General features: G+C 43.0%; 1 protein-coding gene across 4 annotated transcripts in view; it reads left to right on the top strand.

Moving 5' to 3' along the window:
- LOC137320950 (coiled-coil domain-containing protein 112) overlaps positions 1–21,375 on the top strand; it is a 21,847-nt gene extending 472 nt beyond the window's left edge. Inside the window, exons 2-11 of one of the 4 annotated variants that reach the window (XM_067982976.1) lie at positions 2–132; positions 3,416–3,575; positions 8,117–8,238; positions 9,305–9,394; positions 11,731–11,806; positions 13,154–13,538; positions 14,136–14,552; positions 17,183–17,278; positions 21,004–21,122; positions 21,241–21,375. In XM_067982976.1, coding sequence (XP_067839077.1) covers positions 3,424–3,575; positions 8,117–8,238; positions 9,305–9,394; positions 11,731–11,806; positions 13,154–13,538; positions 14,136–14,552; positions 17,183–17,278; positions 21,004–21,122; positions 21,241–21,271 — 1,488 coding nt within the window. In that variant the 5' untranslated portion in view covers positions 2–132; positions 3,416–3,423 and the 3' untranslated portion in view covers positions 21,272–21,375. The remainder of the gene's footprint in view (position 1; positions 133–3,415; positions 3,576–8,116; positions 8,239–9,304; positions 9,395–11,730; positions 11,807–13,153; positions 13,539–14,135; positions 14,553–17,182; positions 17,279–21,003; positions 21,123–21,240) is intronic. The other 3 variants (XM_067982974.1, XM_067982978.1, XM_067982977.1) reach the window with 3 other exon arrangements.

The following is a 21,375-nucleotide window of genomic DNA, read 5'->3' as shown; positions in this document are numbered from 1 at the left end:
GGCTGGCGGTTGCAGTTGGAGGCCGGACTCGGAGTCAGGGCGGCGGCGGCGGCGGCGGGTTCACATTCCGGGCCGCAGGGACTTGACCAGGAAGACTGCGTTCAGCCGGGAGGTGCGAAAACTGCGGCTCCAGTGAGTGCATCTCGTCCATTTAACCGCGGCAGTGGCTGGTCCTCCAGGAGGGGACGGTGATCTGCGGCCGGAATTTTGAATCCCATGAAATCAAAAGGGGGATTTGATTCATGAATTAATTCAATCATCACAAACTGATAATGAGACCAGTCACCATTTGAAGGGGAGTGAAACACATTGAAATAGATCATGTTTTAAACTGCTGTGATTAATGTGGATTACGGGGTGATGCTTTACCTCCTTTTACACCATCTACCTCGGAAGGGCAAGAACCACCTTGGTGGTGGTGAATGCAGACATTTAAAACATAGGAACGGGAGCAGGCCATTCAGCCCTTCCAGCCTGTTCTGCAATTCAGTTAGATCATTACTGATCTGTGCCTCAACTCAATTTACCTGCCTTTGTTCCATATTCCTTGATACCCTTACCTATTAAAATATTCTCAACCTACCCATACAAGCCAGTGATGTTTTTTAATTGCTGGTTTAGAAGAACCTTCCTTGCTATCAAGGTCTCTAGCTAGAAATGTAAGATCACAATTGTAGTTTTTAACAACTTTCCATGTGCAAACATATATGCAGTTCATTAGTTATCACTGGTGCCCTGAATTCTGCCCTGTAATGAGTGTAAATAGGACAAATTCAGAGTACATTTTTGTCATGATGTTAAATGCAATTAGTGTTTTGCAAAAAGAAAACCCCATTCCATGAAAGCTGTTTCCAGAAGGAAAATAACCACGTTTCACTTCTGTTGTAATAATGTCAAACTCAAGCAGTGTAACAGTATTTTTGTAAAGAGGCAGTTGTTTCTGGGAATTCTTTGAGGAACTACTTGCATTTATATCGTACACTTTAATGTAGGAAAGCATTCCAAAGTGTTTCAGAGGAGAAATGGACACTGAACAACAAGAAAGGGAAGGCAGAAAGTGGGATCTTAAAAAATAGATTTGAGGAAGCTTTTAATGATAAAGGTTGCAAGACAATGGAATTTGGAGAGGGAGTTCCAGAGAATAGGGCTGAGACTGATGAAGGCTCTTCTGCAGTTAATGGAGTGGAGGGAGGGGTTGTATACCAAAGAGCAGAGTTGACATTCTGAAGGGCCCATACATGATGCAAACAGTTTAGGACAAGTTAAAGTTTGTGAAGGTTGAAGCTTGGAAGGCCACCGAAAAAGGCATTGAAGAAGTTGAGTTGTCTAGAGGTAACAAAGATGTGGGCAAATGTTTCAGTGCCAGTGGGAGTATTGAAGGCAGAAGTAAACAGGATAGAATGTGGGGTTTGAAGCTCCACGCTGGGTTGAACAGGACATGGAGATTGTACGCTCTGTGGCTCAGCCTGAGTGTGTAGTTGGATGCTGGATTGGCATCAGTTAGGAGAGAATGGAGTTTTTGATGGGAGCTGAAAATAATGGTGACCAGAGCTATGCTGTTACTGTGATGCTTTAGGTAGGCAACATGGTGAAATATGTAGCTAGATGGGGTGGCTTTGGGGAGGAGGAAGGAGTTGTTGCTTGTGAGCTAAGGGAACAGCCTGCTGCAGAAACTCAGTTTAACAACTGCCTTGTTGGTTTAGACCATAAGATATAGGAGCAGGAGTAGGCCATTCGGCCCCTCGAGCCTGCTGTGCCATTTAGTGAGATCATGGCTGATCTGATTTTTACCTCCACTCCATTTTGCTGCCCTTTCCCCATATCCTTTGACTCCCTTGATCAAAAATTTGTCTAACTTAGCCTTGAATGTATTCAATGACTCAGCCTCCACAGCTTTTTGGGGTAAAGAATTCCAAAAAATCATGACCCTCTGGGAGAAGAAATTTATCTTCATTTCCATCTTAAACGGGCGATCCCTTATTCTGAGACTCAACCCCCTAGTTTTAGATTCCCCCATGAGGGGGTAACATCTTCTCAGCATTTATCCTATCGAGTCCCCTCAGACTCTTGTCTGTTTCATTAAGATCTTCTCTCATTCTTCTAAACTCCAATGAGTATAGACCCAACCTGTTCAATCTTTCCTCAAAGGACAACCCTTCCATACCCGGAATCAACCCAGTGAACCTTCTCTGAACTTCCTCCAATGCAAGTATGTCCTTCCTTAAATAAAGGCACCAGAACTGTACGCAGTACTCCAGGTGTGGTCTCACAAGCACCCTGTACAGTTGTAGCATGTCTTCCCTGCTTTTATACTCCATCCCCCTAGAAATAAAGGCCAATATTCCATTTGCCTTCCGGATTACCTGCTGCACCCGTATGTTGACTTTTTGTGTTTCATGTACGAGGACACCCAGATCCCTCTACCGCAGCATTTTGTAGTATTTCTCCATTCAAATAATATTTTGCTTTTTTATTTTTCCTGCCAAAGTGGATGACTTCACATTTCCAACATTATATTCCATCTGCCAAATTTTTGCCCATTCGCTTAACCTGTCAATATCCCTTTGCAGACACTTTGGGCCCGATTTTAGAAGGCCTGCGGGTTCCCAGCGGGTGGACCTCCGGGAGCATGGAAAACGCGGACGGCTAATTGAGTGCGCCCCCCGCGCGATCGCGGGATAATTGATCACATTAAGCCCTGCTTCCGGGTTCTCCGCTCCCCAGCTGCGTGCCGGCGGGCTGCGCATGCGCACTACCGTTTACGCGATAATAGGAGCTCCACTTAAAGGGGCAGTCCCCCAAAGCCCCTCCTGCTGCAATCAAGAGGCAACACAGGATGGTGCAACCCAGGGGCAAGGCTGCGCCATGCTTCTCGGACCTCGCGCTGCAGCTGATGCTGGAGGGTGTGAGGAGGAGAAGGGACACGCTGTTCCCTGCGGACGGACGCAAGTGCCCTGGCTCCGTCACCAGGAAGGCATAGGCAGAGGTGGCGGCGGAGGTCAGCAGCAGGGCCAACACCCCCAGGACATGGGAGCAGTGCCGCAAGCGGTTCAATGACCTCACTAGGTTCGGCAAGGTGAGTACACCAACGCACCCTCCCACAACCCGTCCCCACCATCACGCCAAACAGATCACAACCCCTCCTGCAGAGCCACCACAGCGCTCCCGCAGCAATCCTCACAGCCACTCACTCACCATCCTCGCCGTGCCCGCAACCACCCACCGTCCCTGTCCCCACCCGAACACTACCACACACCCCAATCCCCATGCAATGGGATGGGCATGTGGCACACGCATTCTCCCATCCATCTGCTCCACGCTCAACCCACCCACGCTCAACCCACCCACACTGATGCTTGATGCGTCTCACTATGCAATATGCACTCACTCACGCATCTGTGTTTTGCCTTGACAGGAGAAGAGATGCAAGAACAACAGAGAAAGGGCCCGCACCGGAGGGGGCCCACCGCATGTGGTCGATCTGACGGATGCAGAGGTGGAGGCGCTCGACCTCGCCGGCACGCAACATTGCCTCTCTGTTGCGGATGGCGAGTCTGTCGCTGCAGAAACGGCCGGTAAGGGAAAGCTGACACTCAACACTCATGATCGCGAGTGACCGTATCATCACCTGGCATCAGGCGCACCGTAACGTTTGTGCACATGCCTCATAGTGCCCTCTGTTCTCTTGCAGGGCCGTCTGCGAGCGTTGTGGTTGAGGAGGGCGATTCCTCAGAGGACATGCCGGTCTCTGAGGGTGCATCATCACATATGAGCTAACCATCCACCAGCGCAGAGACACGCACCTCGGTGGGTCCCCCTCGCCAACTAGTTGGGGTAGCACTTGGTGATTCACCGCGCACGTGAGAGCATGAGCAGACCCTGGTGGCAGGGGCAGCCGCGGAGGGTCCGCGTCGGTGGGAGCACTCATCTCCAGGCTCTGCTCAGCCGGACCCAGATGCTGAACCCAGGGGGCCACCAGTCAAAAGGAGAGTCGTCGAGGGGCACCAGCTAATTGCCGAGGTACTGGGAGAGGTGCCGCGTGCATTGTCCACAGTTGCGCAGGCGATGGAGGAGTCCAACTCCTGCATGCGGGCATTGGTGGCACAGGCACAGGAGGGTACCGGCGACATAGTGTCGCGGGTAGGTGCGGGAGCGTCTGCGGTGGAGGACAGGCTGGCCTCCCTCGAGCGTCACGCACAGCTCCACATCGAGTCCGTGCAGGCCCTGACAACGGCTGTACGGATTCAGGGTGAGCAACATTCTGCCGCCATAAACAGGCTGACGGATACACTAGGGGTGGCCTTGCAAGGCCTCACACATGCAATCCAAATTGTCGTCCAGCAGGGTGGAAGGGGTGATGTGGGCCGAGGCCACGAGAGGGATGATGGTGACCGGGGACGTGGAAGCGGGGACGCTTCTCAAGGTCCCCCCACGTCCCACCCGTTGCCCCCCTCTCAACCTGGAGATTGCAATGGTGCCTCCTCTCCAGGTGGCCGAGTCTGCCCCTGCACAGGTGCAGGAGGAGCAGTCTGTGGTAGTGCCCTCACGGGCACCGAAACCCAGGGGCCGTCCGCCCAAAGCATCTACCCGGTCAAGGCAAGAACAGGAGCAACCTGCCACTACCTCTGCTGGAGCCACAGGGGTACCCGGAAAAGAAATCCAAAGGCATTATAAGCACAAAGGGAATGCACCAGGGTGTCTGTTAATTTGTACACTTTTTGTTTATAGTATTGCACCTTGTACATATTAAACACTATCGTTCTCACCACTCCTGCCACCTCTCGTCCATTCTTCCGCGGCCTGTGCAATAGGTGCATTCCGTGCAGCCCATCATGACGGCGGACACCTGCTGCCGTCCATTGGGCACACTGCTGTGGGTGCAGGAGTACTGGCAACACTCTTCAGTGGAGGGGGCTGGTATGGCCCCTCGCATGTGCCGGTGAGGAGATGCGAACGCCTCGCACTGTCTGACTCTAGGAGAACCGTTGACATATGAGTGCCTCCCTGGCCTGGCGAGCATCCCGGTGAGTCGGGGTTCGGCGCATGGGTCGTACATCATCCTCTGGTGCCTCCTCCTCCTCCTCCTCCTCGCCCTCGCCTTCCTCAATGTGGGTGGCGGGTGTGGATGGGGCCTCCTCCAGCGGCACCCCTCTCTGTTGGGCCATGTTGTGCAGGGCACAGCAGACAACTATGATTCGTGCCACTCTGAATGGTGTGTATTGGAGCGCTCCCCCAGAACGATCAAGGCACCTGAAGCGCATCTTGAGCAGCCCTATGGTCTGCTCAATTGTAGACCTGGTAGCAGTGTGGCTGTCATTGTACCGACGCTCCGGCTCGGTGATGGGGTTCCTCAGAGGCGTCATGAGCCACGTGTGTAGGGGATACCCCTTGTCGCCGAGGAGCCAGCTGTTGCCGGCGTTGGGTGCGTGGAAGATGGGCGGGACGGTGGACTCACTGAGGACGAAGGCATCGTGGCAGCTGCCGGGGTATCTGGCGCACACGTGTAGGAATCTCTGGCGGTGGTCACAGATGAGCTGGGCGTTCATGGAGTGATACCCCTTCCTGTTGATGAACAGCCCTGGCTCATGCGGAGGTGCCCGTATTGCGATGTGGGTGCAGTCAATTACACCCTGTACCCGTGGGAAGCCAGCCATGGCATGGAATCCAACCGCCCTCTCCATCTGGCTGAGCTCGTCCATGGCGAAGTTGATGTAGTGCGAGGCCCTGCGGAACAACCCGTCGGTGACCTGCCTTATGCACTTGTGTGCAGACGACTGACAGACCCCGGTGATGTCCCCGGTGGCACCCTGGAAGGATCCGGATGCGAAGAAGTTGAGGGCAGTGGTGACTTTGACGGCGACAGGTAAGAAGATGCTGCTTGGTCCATCCGGGAGCAGCTCGTCGTTAAGGAGGCTGCAGATGTCGGCGACTACCTGGCAATTGACTCTGAGCCGCCGTATGCACTGCTCCTCGGAGAGGTCCATGAAGCTGAGCCTCGGTCTGTAGACCCTGTGCGGAGGGTAGTGCCTCCTGCGACGCATCTCTCTCTGCGGTTGCCCTCCCTCATTTAATGACCTCAACAAGCAAGGTAAATACACTCAAGTGGCATCCCGCTGGCTTTAATTGCCTGCGGGATTCCCACCGGTGGGGTCTGCGCACGCACCCCCGCACGTCAGCGTGGAACCCGGAAGTGGGCGGGATCGAGGCGCGATCCGGTGACACACCTGGATATCGCGATTTTCGACGCCCCCCCGCCGGGAACGCACCCGGAACCCGCTGGTAAAATCGAGCCCCTTGTGTCCTCATCGCAACTTGCTTTTCCACCTATCTTTGTATCATCAGCAAATTTGGCCACAAGACACTCTGTTCCTTCATCCAAGTCATTGATATATATTGTAAATAGTTGAGGCCCCAGCACTGATCCCTGCGGCACCCCATTAGTTACAGATTGCTATTTTGAAAATGACCCTTTTATCCCGACTCTTTGTTCTCTGTTAGTTAGCCAATCCTCTATCCATGCCAGTATATTACCCCTAAAATCATGAGGTCTTATCTTGTGCAGTAATCTTTTATGTGGCACCTTATCAAATGCTTTTTGGAAATCCAAATATACTGCATCCATTGGTTCCCCTTTATTCACCCTGCCCATTACTTCCTCGAAGAACTTGAATAAATTTGTCAGACATGATTTCCCCTTCATAAAACCATGTTGACTCTCCTTGATTGTATTATGAGTCTCCAAATGTCCTGCTACTACTCCCTTAATAATGGATTCTAGCATTTTCCCAATGACAGATGTTCGGCTCACTCCCTTGAATAGGGGTGTTAAGTTTGCGGTTTTCCAATCCGCTGGGACCTTTCCAGAATCTAGTGAATTCTGGAAGATTACAACCAATGCATCCACTATCTCTCTAGCCATTTCCTTTAAGACCCTTGGATGCAAGTTTGGGTAGGTTTTCATGCTCGTTGATGAAATATTAGATTAAGCATAGAATTTTTTAGCGTTGGCACAATAATGGCATCTCAAATCCATGTAAAACTGATGACCCTTTGAGTAATTGACATTACCCTTTAAAAAATTTCTGTCATTTTGGAATCAGGCCTTATTGATTGATAACTTTAGACTTCAAAGAGAACTGATTTCTAAAGTTTTTTTTATAAAGTTGTACGCATTTGTAATTTTTATGAAAAAATACATTAATTTAATTTTATTTCATCTGATGCGAACATTTTAGAATTACTCAAACTTCCCCTGATGAGACTCTGTGGTAGTGAACGATTCTGGCCAAGAAAGTCCCAGACTTTAAACGCTGTTGAATTCTAAGTTAACTGATCTCTTAGCGAGGCAGCAATGAGGGCACTACAGCCCCAGACCAAGAAGGGGGAAACCTGATTCCCATTCATTGACCCAAAAAAAGAACATACTGGAAATGCTCAGCAGATCAGTCAGTATTTGTGGAGAGAACATATGAGTTAGCATTTCAGGTGTAAACTCTTCATGAGAACTCAGAACAACTCTTTTGACTAAGAGTCTATACCTGAAATGTAAACTCATCTGTTCTCTCCACAGATGCTAACTGACCTGCTAAGTGTTTCTAGTATTTTCTGTTTTTGTTTCAGATTTTTAGCAGTTTTTTGTTTATTCATCCCATCTGTTAGAAGGTGTAGGTTTGTGGATGTTGGATGAAGAGATGATTGAGCTTGGCTGCAATGCCCTTGCATAATCCAGTAACCTGCAGATGTTCATTCTCTAGACTGGCATATGAAGAACAACTGCTTGGTCATATCAAAGGGCTGCCAGTGCAAGTGAAATTGTATTTCACCTAAAGTCAATGTTTTCAGTAGAGCATACCAGTACTTGTTACTAGCATCTTACAGTAAAATCTTTTTTATGATGTGTGTATAGACATTACCAAGTTGACTATAGTATAACTGCAGAATAAATAAAATTAGCTGAGTGTCTGAAATGTAGACAACAATCGTGTCTTTCACTGGTCACTCAATTATGAAGATGTGCAAATAGAATTTTTGACCACACACTGTTAGTTGGGAAACTTCTTTTGCACATCAAAAATATTAAGAATTCTAGTTTATTGATTTTTTTTTTTCAATCCAGAATAGCCAATTTAGAAAAGGACAAGAATACCCATCTTTTCAATAAAAGGAATGAGTTTAGAGCTGAATACAGCACCCTTGAAGAACTGGAGCTGAAACTGACAAACAACAGGAAAACAGAAAGTAGGAATTCATCAAATTTTGGGGGGGTTTTGCTTTTCTTTCTTTGTTCATATACATGCACAATTTTGTCTATGCTGTCATGGCAACCTGTGCTTTTTCTCTCTGAATATAATTAAGAGAACCTTCACCACATGGACTGCAGCGGTTCAAGAAGGCGGCTCACCACCACCTTCTCGAGCAATTAGGGATGGGCAATAAATGCTGACCTTGCCAGTGACGCCCACATCCCGTGAACGAATTTTTTAAAAAAAAGAACAGAATGCATTTTGCTTTATTTACATGCCCAGTTCTCTGCTTACTACAGCCGTATTTTCAAATACATTTACATTTGTGCTTTGTATCCATTGGTAACACTCGCTTCTGAGATAGAAGGCTCTGGGTTCAAGCTGCACTCCAACTCAAGTCCATAATCTAGGGTGATGTTAATGCAGGACTGCTGCATTGCTGTATGTTGTATTTGAGATGTTAAACAGAGGTCCCCACTGCCTGTTTCAATGGTTTGGATAGCTGTTCAAGATCTCACAGCACTATTTGAAGAAGGACTGAAACTTCTCAGTGTTTGATCAATGTTCCTCCCTCAACCAACATGAAATACAGATTAACTGGTCATTCACCTCCTTGCTATTTGTGGGATCTTGCAATGCACTAAATAACTGCAATAACAATAGTCTCTGCACTACAAATAAATTAATTGGATGTGAAGTGCTTTGAAATATTTCTGAGGCACTTGAATTATGCTTTAAAAGTGCTGGTTGTCTTTCAAAACTGCCTTTTGAAAAACACTATTGAATAGGCCATTTAGAAGACATTTAAATTTATCAATGTTTTGAGGTAACTTGTTAGTCTGTCAGTATAACAAGTGTTCAAAATAATAAAAGGAATAGACAAGATAAACATAGATTATTTCCATTGGTAATGGAAATCAAAGACAAGAGGCCATGATTTCAAGATAATAAATGGGGAAAGTGGAAAGTTTTGGCACAAGTGGTGAGTTTGATATTTTGATGGGGCCTTTTTTAGATTAAAAGTAACTTGTAATTTCTTGGCTGAATTTTTCTTACAACAGAGATGAAGGTTCAGCAACAACTTGCAAAAATACATCATAATGTGAAAAGATTCCAGAGCCAACTAAAGGATGTCAAACCCACTCCAGAATGTATGTACAATATGCAAACAAAAATGTATGTGTATCCATGATTGTGATTATGCACTATATAGTGTAGTAACTAAAGCTGTGCAGAAGTGCTTTAGGTCTTGTAGTACAAACTGTGCACTTTGTATTGCAGTATGTGAGGATTATTTTTAAACTAAAAGTCAATGATAAAATAATACCAGGATGAAAATTGTGTAATTTGATTGTTTTTTATGGCATCAACACCAGAAAAGAATGGAATATACTACTTTGGTTGGCTACAAGAAATGATCGTCCCAAATAAAATGTTCCTTTTGAGAGTGGTGAGAATGTGAAACTTGCTGCCACATGGAGTGGTTGAAGCAGATTGCATCGACTCATTTAATGGGAGGCTTGATGCAAACATGAGGGAGAAGGGAATACAGGGGTAGGGTGGGAAGAAGTAATTAGAGCGGGAGGAGGCTTGTGTGGAGTATAAACACCGGCATAGGCCAGTTGAGCCGAATGGACTATTTCTATGCTGTAGATACTATGAAAGCTTTCAGCTTCCTGCATGTTTGGATATTTTCTTTAATGAATTAATAAATGAAATGGCTTGTAAAATTTTGATCTATTCAATAGCAATATTGTATAAAACGAGACCATGTCAGCATTATTTTAACATTTATGGAGAAAAACAGCAGCACGCATTGCACCTCGTGTAATTATGAACCCTGTTGGGTTTTTTTAATTTTAGTATTGATGGCAAAAAATTTTGAATCTTAAATGAGTTTGTTCAAAAATGAAAGGCCTAAAGTTGGCCAAAAATAAACATGGCTGGGGTGGAGAAAGAGAACTTAAACACTAAGTACATGTAGTTCCTGTTCTTCGTAAGCAATGAGTTTGCAAACATCAATACTATGTCTGATGCTATCTTTAGATAGTCAACATAGATCTGAGACCTCTCATTCCCTAATTTTACCTCTGTAGCCACTCCTTTAATGGAACAATCTGGACTATTGGCCATGGTTGCTATTAGTGCTGTTTTAGAATTGTGTCAAGAATTGCACTTCCACAGTTGATTACCAAATTACTCTTGGACTAGAGTTCTCTGCTTCTATGCAGTGCTTCATCTCATGGGCTAGGTGAGAACTGGGAAGTTTGGATGTTAATACAGACTTGGATTCTAATTTATGAAGTTTAACCTAAGCCTGATACTGTAACATTTCAGGATTTTTTTGACCATTTTGTTCCACAGAAAGGGTGACATTAATGGTTACTTTTAATATTTTAAGCAAAATGTATTCTCAGGTTTTTTTTTAATAATGGGCACTTTAACCACCCTTTGTTTGTGTTGAATGGAATTTGGCTTCCTCAGACGTCAAGCTATAAGCAATTTGTTAGCTTGTATGGATATTCAAAGAGCACCTCACTGTTATTGTTTTGGAAAGCTATTTGATCCTGGTCTGTCTGTGAAGAAAAAGATATAGGGACAGGCTTTTTTGGAGGAAAAAGAAAGGCTGTGAGAGCAGTTATGTTTTGGCAATAGAGAAGTTGCAAGACAGAGGCCCAGAAAGGCAGGGGCAGACGAGGAGGCTGTAGGGAAAGGAATGTCTGCTCTGGGCTGTAGGCCAGAATGCAGAGGAGTTATTCTGTTTTAAATTAAGAAAAACGACCCACTGACACGGGGAAACATTGTGTGTTGCTCTTATGTTCATCTGATGTGAAATAAAGCAGTTTAACAATTCGTATCAAGCCTCGCCTTGCCAAACGTTCACTCAGTCTACCTTCGGAGAGATGAAAGAATTACATTGGGTAAAACGATATCCGGTCCATATCACAAGGGTCATTTTTGTTACATCCTTGGATTATGCTATCACGCAATTAAATACAAGGCAATGTGAGTCAACTCCCATTAAGCTAAGGCACTCTGACCGCTTCAGGAAGTGACCGATGCCACTGAACCTGGGTTGGTATCTATAGCAGCCCCGAATTTATAACAAATACATAACATACTTACGAGTAGAATTTAAGAACCTAGTTTATTTTTAAAGTTCCCCTTTATTTCCTCTGCTATTGTGGCCTACAAATCAGCTTTGGTGCTTGCAGCTTTTAGGAGATGTGATGGTGGCCTTGTGATGACTCCACCTCCCCATTCCTCTCTGGGAACGAGATGCTTAGCCTCTTGGTGTTTCCTGCTTCAGTGCAGCTCGGATTGGATCATTTCCCCTAATGCTGTGGTCTGTTCGTTAAAATACTTTCAAATCTATCTCCATTTCAAGTATATTGTTTGTTTATACAACTGTTACCAATGGTTGTAATTATGGCATTTGCTCATGTGTTTACTAATGGATTAAGAATGGATTTACTGATGTCTTCAGTTATAGAAAAGTTGAGAGAAATAATGGAAGAAGTTGAAGATGCAATCAGTGTCTTTAAAGAAGAGCAACGGCAAATGTGAGTTGTTAAATGTTCTGAACTTCTCTGAATTGTTGTAGTGGTGCTGAGCGTTTATTGCATTGCATGTAGATATATTAATGCTTTGGCTGGCAGCCCAATTGAAATTGCAGACAGGTTGAAGAGCATTGAGGGCCAAAGCAAGATAAACACTATATGAAAGTCAAAATTGGATCTGTGAAGCTGATATTTCAGCCCTAAAGTGTCTGCAAATTTGTTATAACCTAATTATGGTGCATATTTTCCAGTCTGTGAATGTATTTCTCAATATCTGTAGAACAGCTTTAAATTTACCACCATGAAAATTACTTTCATAGTTGCATTGAGTTTTGGACGGGGACACACACACACACCTCTCTTTGAATGACCTATGATGTTGTCGACACAGCTCTTAAGAATATAATTCAACAGATTGATACTAATGATGCTGGATTCAATTGATATTAGCATATTAAACTCCCTTTTCGTCAACAGGAACCAAGTCTCGTATAGACATGGCAGCACGTGTGCATTACAACTTAAGCTGCCACACAGACTGATGGGGCAGTTTCATGAAATGTTGTGGGGGAAGTTTGAATTAGTCCACCAGCTGTCACTAGCTTTCATCCACAAGTGTTGGCACAGGATCCAAATCTGGATGGTTGGCATATGGTGTTTATAGTGCACAAAGCTACCTATTAAAATACAGATTTAAATATATTCAGAGTTCAATAAAATTCAGTTAACATAAAATAATAACAAGCTAAACTTTACTTAAATTCTAAGCCTTGTGACAATTTAGAATAAACAATTTTTTCCCCCTCCCTCTTTTTTTTCTGATTTCCATTAAGTTCCATCACATAGAAAATTATTTAATATTTTCTTATTTTGAAGCCTTGTAGTAGCTTTTGTTTGGGAGTGAATTCTCTACTACCTAGTGGGCGGTGGAGAACCTGGTTGCTTTTGCTTGCAGAGACATGTAGCATGGCAGCACATGTATTGCAAACTAAAAGAATCTGTGATGACTGATGATGTGGCACACCAGAAAGTTTGGATCAGCTGATTGTTGTCTGCAAATGGGGTCAGGTAAACATGAGACCTAAACTGAACTAATACGTGGTCAGTTGACATGTATGTGCACAAGAAATGCAGTAATGGGGTCAGGCTGAGGGAAGGGAAAGACATATAACAGCTTCTTGTGTTGGTTATATTCCAAAATCGCTTTTTAAAAAATATTTTTTGTATCCTGTATTGTGTTTTGGCTGTTGAAAAAGGTAGTGAAATATATTGCAAACAGTTAAAATTATACCATAGAGCTCCTTTTTTAATTAAATTTTCAATGTGATTTCTGTTCTCTTTTTAATTCAGGTACGAAGAACTTATGAAGGAAGAAAAGACTATCACTCAGGAAATTTCAGCTGTGGAAAAAAAAATGGAAGTATGGGCCCAGACTCCAACAGCAACAGTGACACCCAAGATTACCTTAGCAAAAGGATCATCAATTAAATCTGGTCAGGTCAATGTGCTGGTTGAAATTGCAGAATTTGAAAGGTTCCTTCAGCGGACAGGACGCCAAGGTGGCTGGGATGATTTTGACCATCAGAACTTTCTCAAAGTCTGGATAAAACACAAAGGAAGGCCATTATTCATTGAAGAAGCTCTGCAGTATTTGGTTGGAAGGACCCAAGAGGACATAATGCAACATGAGCAATGGTACCAAGAGTTTCTTTTTCTAGAAGAGAGGCAGAAAGAGGTAGGAACTTATGGAAATATTTGGTTAGAATATTTTAAAGTGTTGAGTAGAACTGTAATTTAGGAATTCAGTTTTTTTTCCAGCAATCCATGTTAATTCTTCCTGGTAAGAATTACACAGAACACTCTCTTTTTGGTTCTGTAGAGAAGGCTATACTTACTATTTAGCTGCAAACTATTGTTTGTAATGTATATTGATTTTTGAAACCAAGAAATGCACAGAATAAAATGAAAATCACAACAAACCTAATTCAGTAGTGCAGCAAACTAGAGCTACAATTTATTGGTGATGGAATTTGGATTTACACCATCAATTCCCCATTAGAGGAGATGCTGAGTAATAGTTCCCTGCAGGAAGGAAAAATCAGAGGGTGAGTACTTTTTGTGCTCTGTTCTGCTTTTGTGCGGATGCTAGCATTTGGCTTGAGTGGCATTTTCCTGGGAGCAAGTGAAATTATTTGAGATTACAGTATTAAGCCTGGCATCTTTTAAAATTGGAACTAGTAACCGAAAGAAATACAGTGTCATCAGTCAACCAGCATAACATTTAGGAGACTGAATCTTCTGTATCTCTTTTTTTGTTGAAATTGCCATGCAGGCTATTCAGAAATGGAAAACAAGGAAGCAACATGAAAAAGAGAAGTTACTGAAGATGCAAGTACAGGCAGAAGAGGAACTGGATGCAGAGCATCTAGCAAAAGAAGAGGCGAAACGGCTCAGACTTGAGAAGGAGAGAAAAAAAAGAGAAGCCCAGCTGCAATCATGGAAGAAACAGAAGGAACTGGAGCTTTCTCGTGAGAAAGAACAACAAATGAAGGAAGATGTAGAACAAATGAAACGGCAAAGGCAGGAAAATCAGAGGCGGCTCAAAGTGAAGAGAATACTCGAAGACTGTGCTGAACAAAAGAAGGAGAAGGAGGAGTTTCTGCGACTGGAAGCACTAATGAGAGAGGAAGCTGAAAGGGAAGAAAGACAACGACTTGTGGCAAGAGAAATCTCTAGATTTCAAGAGAGGGTGAGTCTTTTGGAAGGTAATTTGCTTTTGAAGTCCCTAAATAGGATAATTTATCCTTTTTTATTGAGGTGGGTCAAGTGGAGCAAGTATCAATGGGGGAACATTTAGGGAACAGTGATCATAGTATCATAAGGTTTAGATTAGTTATGGAAAAGGACTAGGAGCAATCTAGAGTAAAAATACCGAATTTCAGTGGGTTGAGAATTGACCTGGCCCAGGTAAATTGGAGTCAAAGATTGGCAGGCAAAACTGTGATCGAACAATGGGCGGCCTTTAAAGAGGAAATGGTTTGGGTACCGTCTAGGTACGTTCCCACAAGGAGGAGAGATAGGGCAATCAAAGCCAGAGCTCCCTGGATGATGAGATAGAGAGTAAGATGAAGCAGAAAAAGTGGTGTGACAGATGTCAAGTTGATAATACAAGTGAGAACCAGGCTGAATATAAAAAGTACAGAGGAGAAGTGGAAAAAGGAAATCGGAGGGACAAAGAGAGAGTATGAGAATAGACTGGCGGCTAACATAAAAGGGAATCCAAAAATCTTCTTCTATAGGCATATAAATAGTAAACGAGTAGTAAGAGGAGGGCTGGGGCTGATTAGGGATCACAAAGGAGATCTACGCATGGAGGCAGAGGGCATGGCTGAGGTACTAAATGAGTACTTTGCATCTGTCTTTACCAAAGAAGAAGATGCTGCCGAAGTCTCAGTAAAAGAGGAGGCAGTTGAGATACTGAATGGGCTAAAAATTGATAGAGGAGGTACTAGAAAGGCTGGCTGTACTTAAAGTAGATAAGTCACCAGGTCTGGATGGGATGCATCCTATGTTGCTGAGGGAAGTAAAGGTGGAAAGTGCAGAGGTGCTGGCTATAATCTTCCAATCCTCCTTGGATATGGGGGTGGTGCCAGAGGACTGGAGAATTGCAAATGTTACACCCTTGTTCAAAAAAAAAAGGTGTAAGGATAAACCCAGCAAGTACAGACCAGTCAGTTTAACCTCCGTGGTGGGGAAACTTTTAGAAACAATAATCCGGGACAAAATTAATTGTCACTTGGACAAGTGCGGATTAATAAAGGAAAGCCAGCCCGGATTTGTTAAAGGCGAATTGCATTTAACTAACTTGAATGAGTTTTTTGATGAGTTAACAGGGAGGGTTGATGTGGGCAATGCGGTTGATGTCTATATGGACTTTCAAAAGGCGTTTGATAAAGTGCCGCATAATAGGCTTGTCAGCAAAATTGAAGCCCATGGAATAAAAGGGACGGTGGCAGCATGGATACGAATTTGGCTAAGTGACAGGAAACAGAGTAGTGGTGAACATTTGTTTTTCAGACTGGAGGAAGGTATACAGTGGTGTTCCCCGGGTGGTTGGTATTAGGATTGGTGCTTTTTTGATATATTAATGACTTGGACTTGGGTGTGCAGGGCACAAGTTCAAAATTTGCAAATGACACAAAACTTGGAAGGCTAGTGAACAATGAGGATAGTGATAGACTTCAGGACATAAACAGGCTAGTGGAATGAGCAGACACGTGGCAGATGAAATTTAACGCAGAGAAGTGCGAAGTCATACATTTTGGCAAGAAGAACGAGGAGAGGCAATATAAATGAAATGATACAATTCTAAAGTGGGTGCAGGAACAGAGAGACCTGTGGATATATATGTACAAATCTTTGAAGGTGGCAGGACATGTTGAGAAAGTGGTTAAAAAAGCATACAGGATCTTGGGCTTTATAAATAGAGGCATTGAGTACAAAAGCAAGGAAGTTATGTTGAACCTTTATGAAACACTGGCTTAACCACAACTGGAGTATTGTGGCCAATTCTGGGCACAGCACTTTAGGAAGGATGTGAAGGCCTTAGAGAGGGTGCAGAAAAGATTTACTAGACTGGTTCCAGGGATGAGGGACTTCAGTTACGTGGATAGACCAGAGAAGCTGGGGTTATTCTTAGAGCAGAGAAGGTTGAGAAGAAGAGATTTGATAGAAGTGTTCAAAATCATGAAGGGTTTAAATAAAGTGAATAAAGAGAAACTGTTCGCATTGGCGGAAGGGTCGAGAACCAGAGGATACAGATTTAAAGTGATTGGCAAAGAACCAAAGGGGACATGAGGAAAAACTTTGTTATGCAGCGAATAGTTATGATCTGGAATGCACTGCCTGAAAGGATGGTGGAAGCAGATTCAGTCGTGGCTTTCAAAAGGAATTGGATAAATACTTGGAGGGAAAAAATTTGCTGGGCTATGGGGAAAAAGCAGGGGAATGGGACTAACTGAATTGCTCTTACAAAGAGCTGGCGCGGGCTCGATGGGTTGAATGGCCTCCTATGCTGTAACGATTCTGTCATTCAGTTTGCTGTTTTTTTAATACTCAAGTATGGGGTCATGCTCCTTTTTATACTTTATTTTGTCCGTATTTACTAAGGTAATGTCTTAATAAAATTTTGCTTTTTTAAAAATATAGTTTTGAGGTGTGATTCTAAGATATGCAGCCTCCTTACATTTTATAGAAGTTCTTTCAATTTGGGAGTACTTCCAGTTACCCTTTTTCACAAAAGATAGAGAAAGGGAAGTTATTTTGTGGCAATAAAAGTTATTACAAAGCAATTACTTGATGTATTTTTATACCACACAGGATTTGCAGAAGCTGGAGTGCAAATTAGCAGAGAAACGAATAAAGCAAGAAAAGGAGGATGAGCGAGAGAAAAGATTTGCCAAGCTTAAAGAGAAGGTTAAAAAAACGATATTGGTTTTAATGAGAAAAAGCAACTGGCTCAGTGAGATTCACTGTGTTTAGCCGCATTTATCAAATGTGAACTCTCTAAAGGGAAATTACGTTCCGGCAGATAGCTTGGATTTCTTCTCGCCCAAATGCTGAAAAAGCTGCTAAGACTATCTGCCCTCTGAGATATGTTTGCAGCTAATTGATCAAAATGCAATCTCATGGACACCTGCTATTTTGGTTCTCCCAGTAAACAACCCTCTCTGCTGATTCTTACAATTCTGCTCTTGTTCTGAATTTTCAAATTCAACTCAGAACTTTGTTAATTTTGAAGATATGAACTTTAGGTGCTGAGAGAGATGTTTCAATGAGATCACCTCTCATTCTTCTAAACGCCAGAGAGTATAAGCCTTTTCTACTCGATCTCTCTTCGTAGGACAACCCTCTCATCCCAGGAATCAATCTAGTGAACCTTCGTTGCACTGCCTCTAAGGCAAGTATATCCTTCCTTAGATAAGGAGACCAAAACTGTACACAATACTCCAGGTGAGGTCTCACCAAACCCCTGTACAACTGTAGTAAGACTTTCTTATTCTTGTACTCCAAACCCCTTGCAATAAAGGCCAACATGCTTTCTGCCTTCCAAATTGCTTACTGTACCTGCATGCTAACTTTTTGTGTTTCTTGTACGAGGACACCCAAATCCCTCTGAACACCTATATTTAATAGATTCCCACCATTTAAAAAATATTCTGTTTTTCTCCACATTTCCCCACATTATACTCCATCTGCCACCTTCTTGCCCACTCACTTAACCTGTCTATATCCCTTTGCAGATTCTGTGTCCTCCTCACAGCTTAGTTTCCCACCTTGCTTGTATCGTCAGCAAACTTGGATACATTTCACTCAGTCCCTTCATCTAAGACATTAATATAGATTGTAAATAGCTGAGGCCCAAGCACTGATCCTTGCAGCACTCGACTAGTTACAGCCTGCCAACCTGAAAATGACCTATTTATCCCTGCTCTGTTTTCTGTCCGTTAACCAATCCTCTATCCATGCTAACATATTACCCCAACTCCATGAGCCCTTATCTTGTGTAACAACCTTTTATGTGGCACCTTCTCGAATGCCTTTTGAAAATCCAAATATACTACATCCATTGGTTCCCCTGTATCTACTCTGCTAGTTATGTCCTCAAAAAACTCTAATAATTTGTCAAACACGATTTCCCTTTCATAAAACCATGTTGACTCTGCCTAATCATATTACGATTTTCTAAGTGCTCTTTTACCACTTACTCAATAATGGATTCCAGCATTTTCCTGATGACTGGTGTCAGGCTAACTGGCCAGTAGTTCCCTATTTTTTCTCTCCCTCCTTTCTTGAATAGCAGGGTTACATTTGCAACTTTCCAATCTGCTGGGACCGTTCTAGAATTTAGGGAATTTTGGAAGGTCATAATCCATGCATCTACTATCTCTGCAGCCACCTCTTTTAGAACCCTAGGATGTAGACCATCAGGTCCAGGGGATTTATTTGCTTTTAGTCCCTTTAGTTTCTCTGCTGATATTAATTACTTTAAGGTCCTCACTCATTAGCCCCTTGGTTCCCCACTATTTCTGGTATGTTTTTTGTGTCTTCTACTGTGAAGACAGATACAAAATATTTGTCTAACATCTCTGCCATTTCCTGATTCCCCATTATAATTTCTCCTGCCTCAGCCTCCAAGAGACCAATGTTTACTTTTGCTATACTCTTCATTTTTACACACTTGTAGAAGCTCTTATAGTCTGTTTTTATATTTCTTGCTTGTTTACTTCCATATTCTATTTTCTCCCTTTTTATCAATTTTTTGGTCATCCTTTGCTGGTTTCTAAAACTCTCCTAATCCTCAGGCTTACTATTCCTCACAACATTATGGGCCTAATCTTTTAATCTAATGCTAACCTTAACTTCTTTCATTAGCCACAGATGAATCTCACTTCCCGTGGAGTTTTAATTTCTCAATGAAATGTCTATTCGTTGAGAATATTGAAATATTTCTTTAAATGTCTGCCACTGCTTATCTACTATCATACCTTTTAATCTAATTTTCCAATCTATTTTAGCCAACTCGCCCCTCATACCTATGTAATTGGCTTTATTTAAGTTTAAGACTCTTGGATTTGAGTACATCACTCTCAGAATTTCACATTGAGCTATCATATTATGATCACTCTTCTCCAGAGGATCCTTTATTGAGAGATTACTAATTAACATTGTCTTATTACACAGTGCAAGATCTAAAATAGCCTGTTCCCTGGTTGGTTTCACAACGTATTGTTCTAGGAAACTGCCTCAAATACATTCCATGAACTCATCTTCCAGACTGCCTTTGCCAATTTGATTTGTCCAGTTTATATGAAGATTAAAATCCCCCATGATTATTGCATAACCTTTGTTACAAGCTCCTATTATTTCGTGATGAATACTATGTGCAACGGTATAGCTACTGTTAGGGGGCCTATAAACTACTGCCACCAGTGTTTTCTGCCCCTTGTTATTTCTTATTTCCACCAATACTGACTTTACTTCCTTACCCTCCGAGCCAAGATCGGGTATACTGGGTGTTTGTTTCAGCATATGGTACACTTAGAACAACTGGATCAAGGAGATTGGAATTTCCCTTTGACTTGTTGGCAGTCCCAAGGGTTTATTTTAAAGGATGATGTAAACGCACCACAGAGTATACTGTGCTCTTTATATCCACTCACCAGGAAATAGATTAGGTACAGAGTATTATCACTCAAGAATATATTGCTTATTCCATACCATGATCTACACAAATACAATGCATTGCTGTATTGACTGGGTTCAGTGATTAGCATCCTGATCACAAGTCACATTCTCTTCATCCTAACAGGAAAATTGTTCATAAGTTATTTGAAGACTTAAGAAGACAGGATTTGATATTGATGGCTCTTTGCATGTCTTGAGCGCAGCCAGATGATGTAGACGGGGTAAACTGGATTACATTTGGAGAATGGGCTTGAAGGCACACTGAGTAGGAGAACAGGCATCAGAGTGAATACTTTTGCCTATTTTCCCAAATGAATAAAATTCTGAGGTTTGAATGCTGCATCCTGTTACTGTGCAAAATATATTAAAAACCCTTCTAAATGACAACACAAGAAGCTGTTTTTCATCCCAGAGTTTGAATTGGGAAAATTTAAAAATAGTTAATGGTGTCCACTCATTGAGCATTTTATCTGGCAAAACAATAATCAGCCAGTTTTGAGCACACAATTCAAAAAGAAAATGCATTGAGCCCATAGTGACTCTGTGGCTAAATATATTGGCTGATGCATTATTGACCCATACAGACTAAGGCCCCAGGTTCAATCGCTGGTCTGTTCTGAGTGATTTGAGGCTCAGAAGAGGTATTATTAGTCTGTTTTTGGTTCCAATTACTACTGAGGTATCTCTGGAGATGTGCATTGGGGTGTGTGAGATGGTAGGATTGAGCTTAGCTTTGCCCTCTACAGCTTCTACTTTCTGTCTAGGCTTATGCATGAAAAATAGCCATTTAGACAAGTTACTTGAAAGCTAAGTGCCTGGAACCATAGCACAATATGAGTCACCGTCTTTAGGAGAGGGGGAGAAAAAATGATCTTTAAATGTTCTTGCTTTTTTGCCTTTTGGAGAGAAGTTTCCCCTGTGTGAAACTTTTGTTCTGTTGTAAATCTACTCAGGTTGATGCTCAAATACAGAGAGACCCATCTAGACTATTCAAACCTACCAAAGGTTGGGAGGAACACACAAAGGAGACGGGGCAAAGTGGTGGTGGGCCTATGCTGCATCTTCCCCACCGGTAAGTGGTCAGCATAGGAAATAAATCCCTGGATACTGAAACAGATTAAACAAAGTTTGAAAAATGTACTTTGCTTTGTCTCTTTGTAATAACTTTTTGTTTCTTGCATTGTTTTCAGGGCTGTTCCATCTTGGCGGCAGGGGATATAACCGTAGCATTTTATGAAAACTGAATAATTGGACTGACCAGTAGTAACTGTATATTGTTTTGAAATAAATAAATTGTAAGAAACTATTAAAGAAAGTGAAATAAA

Source organism: Heptranchias perlo, chromosome 4, assembly GCF_035084215.1.
Source record: "Heptranchias perlo isolate sHepPer1 chromosome 4, sHepPer1.hap1, whole genome shotgun sequence".
In the NCBI taxonomy this organism is placed as follows: Eukaryota; Metazoa; Chordata; class Chondrichthyes; order Hexanchiformes; family Hexanchidae; genus Heptranchias; species Heptranchias perlo.
Note: the sequence above shows the minus strand (reverse complement) of the source record. Positions and strands in the feature narration are given on the sequence as shown.